This window comes from Myotis brandtii, unplaced genomic scaffold, assembly GCF_000412655.1.
Source record: "Myotis brandtii unplaced genomic scaffold, ASM41265v1 scaffold174, whole genome shotgun sequence".
Taxonomy (NCBI): domain Eukaryota; kingdom Metazoa; phylum Chordata; class Mammalia; order Chiroptera; family Vespertilionidae; genus Myotis; species Myotis brandtii.
This window is the reverse complement of record NW_005356437.1, coordinates 1,474,311-1,477,889: the sequence shown is the minus strand read 5'-3', so window position 1 is coordinate 1,477,889 and position 3,579 is coordinate 1,474,311. Positions and strand designations below refer to the sequence as shown.

Genomic DNA, 3,579 nt, shown 5'->3' with positions numbered 1-3,579 from the left:
CCTGGCACTGCCCACTGGCTGGCCCCGGCCCCCAATCGCCGCTGCCAGTTGCCCCCTAGTGGTCAGTGCGCGTCATAGCGACCAGTTGTTCTGCCGGTCATTTTGCCATTTGGTCGATTTGCATATTAGGGTTTTATTATATAGGATACTAATGAAAAAAGTATTAGGAAGAGATAGCAGGTATTACAGGGGGTAGTTTTCTTTCATAGGAAAATGCATTTACAAAAATATCTATGAATAAGTAAAAAAAGTGAGTAGTACCCAAGTATTTCTTCATTGCTTCGTTTAAGGTTCAGAGAAATACTTAAGGCAGAAAGCAAAGCATTCAAATTCTCACACTCAGGATTTGCGTTCTAGCTCAGTCACTGATTATTTTAGTAACTTTTAGGAAACAGTATCTACCTATTTTCTTAATAAAGAAAAGAAAATATTTAGAGATATGGATTACTTAGAAACCTTTTAGAAAGAAATGGGCATTCATTAATATAACTCTAAAATTTCACCTAAGTCATGCAAAACAAAAGACTGCCTATTTAATTTTTTCTCAAGTATAAAGGAGAATAAAAAGTAGGGAGTTTGCCACTTGAAACTGGAAAACAAATGCCCACTTTATTTCTGTAGCTTACACTTTACCTTAAAGACATGAAAGGCTTCAAATTGAATATTGGGACTTTTATCTCGAAGGAGGTTCATCATCAGTTTGAGGTTCTCTGGCTTGCTGATGTACTTTGTCATAATGGCAAAGTTGTGTCTATCCAGGATCAGTTCACCCAGAAGCTATAAACAAATAAAACAAAATATCAATGCTATAATCTGAGAGCCATCTTCTTCAAAATACACCTCACTGCTTCCCACTGAAAAACAAAATATAAATGTGAGTTTAGAATGTTGACATAAAAAAATTGAGAGTCCTTAAGTACATCTTAAAGCACAGGCATGAAAGCAGTAGTTAAGTTATTTTAAGCTTTTTACAGTTTTGTTAAAGTCCATACTTAATGCATTTCTGAATCTATTTTTAAGCCAATCATTGCTGCAGCTTTAAAAAGCTCACTCTGTAGCTCTAATCAAGAGCTAGCGAGAAACTAATTTATTATTTTCATTGCTTAAGTTATCTTGAGGTAGGATAAGAATAACAAAATTGACTACAATTATACCCCCATTACCTAAATTAATGTACTCTAGTAGCTTACTGGGGAAAAAATAGGTTATGTAAAGTGATTTATATGTTCCCCCAAATTTTTATTACAAACCCTGATATATAACCAGTAAAAAATCACTGATTCTGACTCCAAATGAAGTTTAACATGTGCAGCACGTTTTTATAAAGAAGTAAAGCAAAACATTTTCTGGTGACAAATTAATAGTTCCCCAAATGCAGCATTACTCCATGTTATGAACTGAATGTTTGTGTCCCCTCCAAAATCTACATGTTGAAATTCTAACCTCCAACGTGATGGTATTAGGAGGAGGGGTCTTTAAGAGGTTAGGACATGAGGGTAAAAACATCATGAATGGGACTGGTGCTCTTATGAAAGGGACCCCAGAGAGCTCTCTCACTGCTGGCATCTTAATCTTGGACTTCCCAGCCTCCAGAACTACAAGAAATAAATATTTCTTATTTAAGCCACCCAGTCTACAGTATTTTGTTATAGCAGCCAGAACAGACTAAGACACTTCAAAATAAAATAAAAATACCCAAAATGGGAACAGTTGAAGAGACTCTAACAGCACAGCTTAATGTGCTGCTGCTCCATCTCATAAACTTGTATTCTCAATGTAGTGGTAGCAATCCTAAAGCTTTGGCAACCAGGCAGTTGAACTGTACCCTTAACATAATTTTATATGTGATATATTTATTTTCCAAATCTCCTATTTACTGGAATTTTTCTGGATGTCCCAGGATAGTCATACATTGCATAGATGTTTAAGTTCTGGATGGAAGGAGAAAGCACATGAAAATGTCTGTCTAACAATACAGTCTAGCAACATAACCCCAGGTGCATAGGTAGGGGTGTGTATGTAGGGGTGTATGCGTACGTTGTGTGTTTGGCAGCCAGGGAACAACCACTTTGCCTGCGATGCATCTTTTGTCTATTTAACAAATGAGAAGTACACACCTTTAAGTAATTTTAGTGCGCAAAAGTAACGTTTGTTAAACAGAAAGTGATGACCATAGTTGCGTGTTAGCTGGTTACCAGTTAGTCATATACATATGGAATGGCAAGAATGTAAATCGTTGATCTTCATCTTCCTTAGTCTCTCTCTGCAGCATCTAAAGCGAACTGAACACTCTTCCGGAAACTTTCTTTGCTTTTGGTTTCAAGGCCATTTCATTCTTCTGGTTTCTTACCCCTTGCAGCGCATTCCTTTGCTGCCTCTATTACTGACTCGCCTTCCTTCGGCACCACATATGCAGGAATTTTCCAAGTTGTATACTTGTTTTTTCTCATTCATTCATTCATTCATTCATTCATTCCAAGCTATATACTTGAATCACTTAGCTCTTATTTCCCAACAGTCTCATGTAAGTCCATGGCTTCAACTATAACATCTGGGAAGGTGTCTCTCAAATCTACATTTCTAGTTTCAGTTTCTTTCCTAAACTCCACGCCCACATTCTAACTGTCCACCAGGCAGCCCCAGCTGCCTGGCCTATCACACTCAATGTCTCTTTCCTCTTTTCTCTTTGTTAATGACATCATATCTTCCAGTGCCTTAGGGCAGAGTGTTGAAATCTTCCCCAGCTCCTTTCTTTCCCTTGCTCCTCACATAAAATCTACATCCAAGATCTTCCAATTTTCTGTTTCTAAGGGCCTCAAAGACCTTTCATTCAATTTTTACTGCCAGTACCCTCATCCAAACCCTTACTGCCTTTCATCTGGACGACTACAACAGCACGCAAATGGTCTCCTCTGCAGTCTTCAGTCAATCCAATCCATTCTGTACATTATGTCAAACAAATCTTCCCGAAGATCAGACCTATTCATGTTACTAATTCCACTTATAAAGTGGATGGATAAACAAACAAATGTCTAGATTCCTATGGACGGCACTCAAAGCCCTTTGTGATCTGAAGTCATTCCTGCTGCTTCCTCTCCTCCGCTCCCTCACTTAGTCTTCCTTATTCCTGAGTCTGTGGCCTTATTCCCCTTGCTTTATCCCCCCACCCCAGCTTTATCTACACTAATAAAAGAGAAACATGGTAATTAGCGTACGACCGCTACCCTTCCCATTGGCTAATCAGGGAGATATGCAAATTAACTGACAGCCAAGATGGCAGCCGGCAGCCAGGCAGCTTGAAACTAACATGAGGCTTGCTTCCTTCAGTGAAGGAGGAAAACAACGTTCCCCAGCTGCCTTGCAGGCCTCTGAGCCTGCAGTTTGAACATTGTAACAAACATAGAAGCTAAAAAAAACCCCAGAAACCAGCTTTCAGTGAGCTGGGATCTCAGAGGTGGAGTCCGAGCTGGAGTTATACATTGTTTCGAACCAAAACAAACCAGATACCTACTTTCAGCAGTGGAGGCCTAAGAGCTGGAGCCTCAGAGCTAAAGCTGGCCCAGAATAAAAAAAGAAAAA

At 39.1% G+C, this 3,579-nt stretch overlaps 1 protein-coding gene across 7 annotated transcripts in view; it reads right to left on the bottom strand.

The window, feature by feature from the left end:
• CAB39L (calcium binding protein 39-like) overlaps positions 1-3,579 on the bottom strand; it is a 181,906-nt gene that overhangs the window by 18,278 nt on the left and 160,049 nt on the right. For all 7 annotated transcript variants that reach the window (XM_014537204.1, XM_014537203.1, XM_014537205.1 and 4 more), the window contains one exon: positions 634-777. In XM_014537204.1, coding sequence (XP_014392690.1) covers positions 634-777 — 144 coding nt within the window. The remainder of the gene's footprint in view (positions 1-633; positions 778-3,579) is intronic.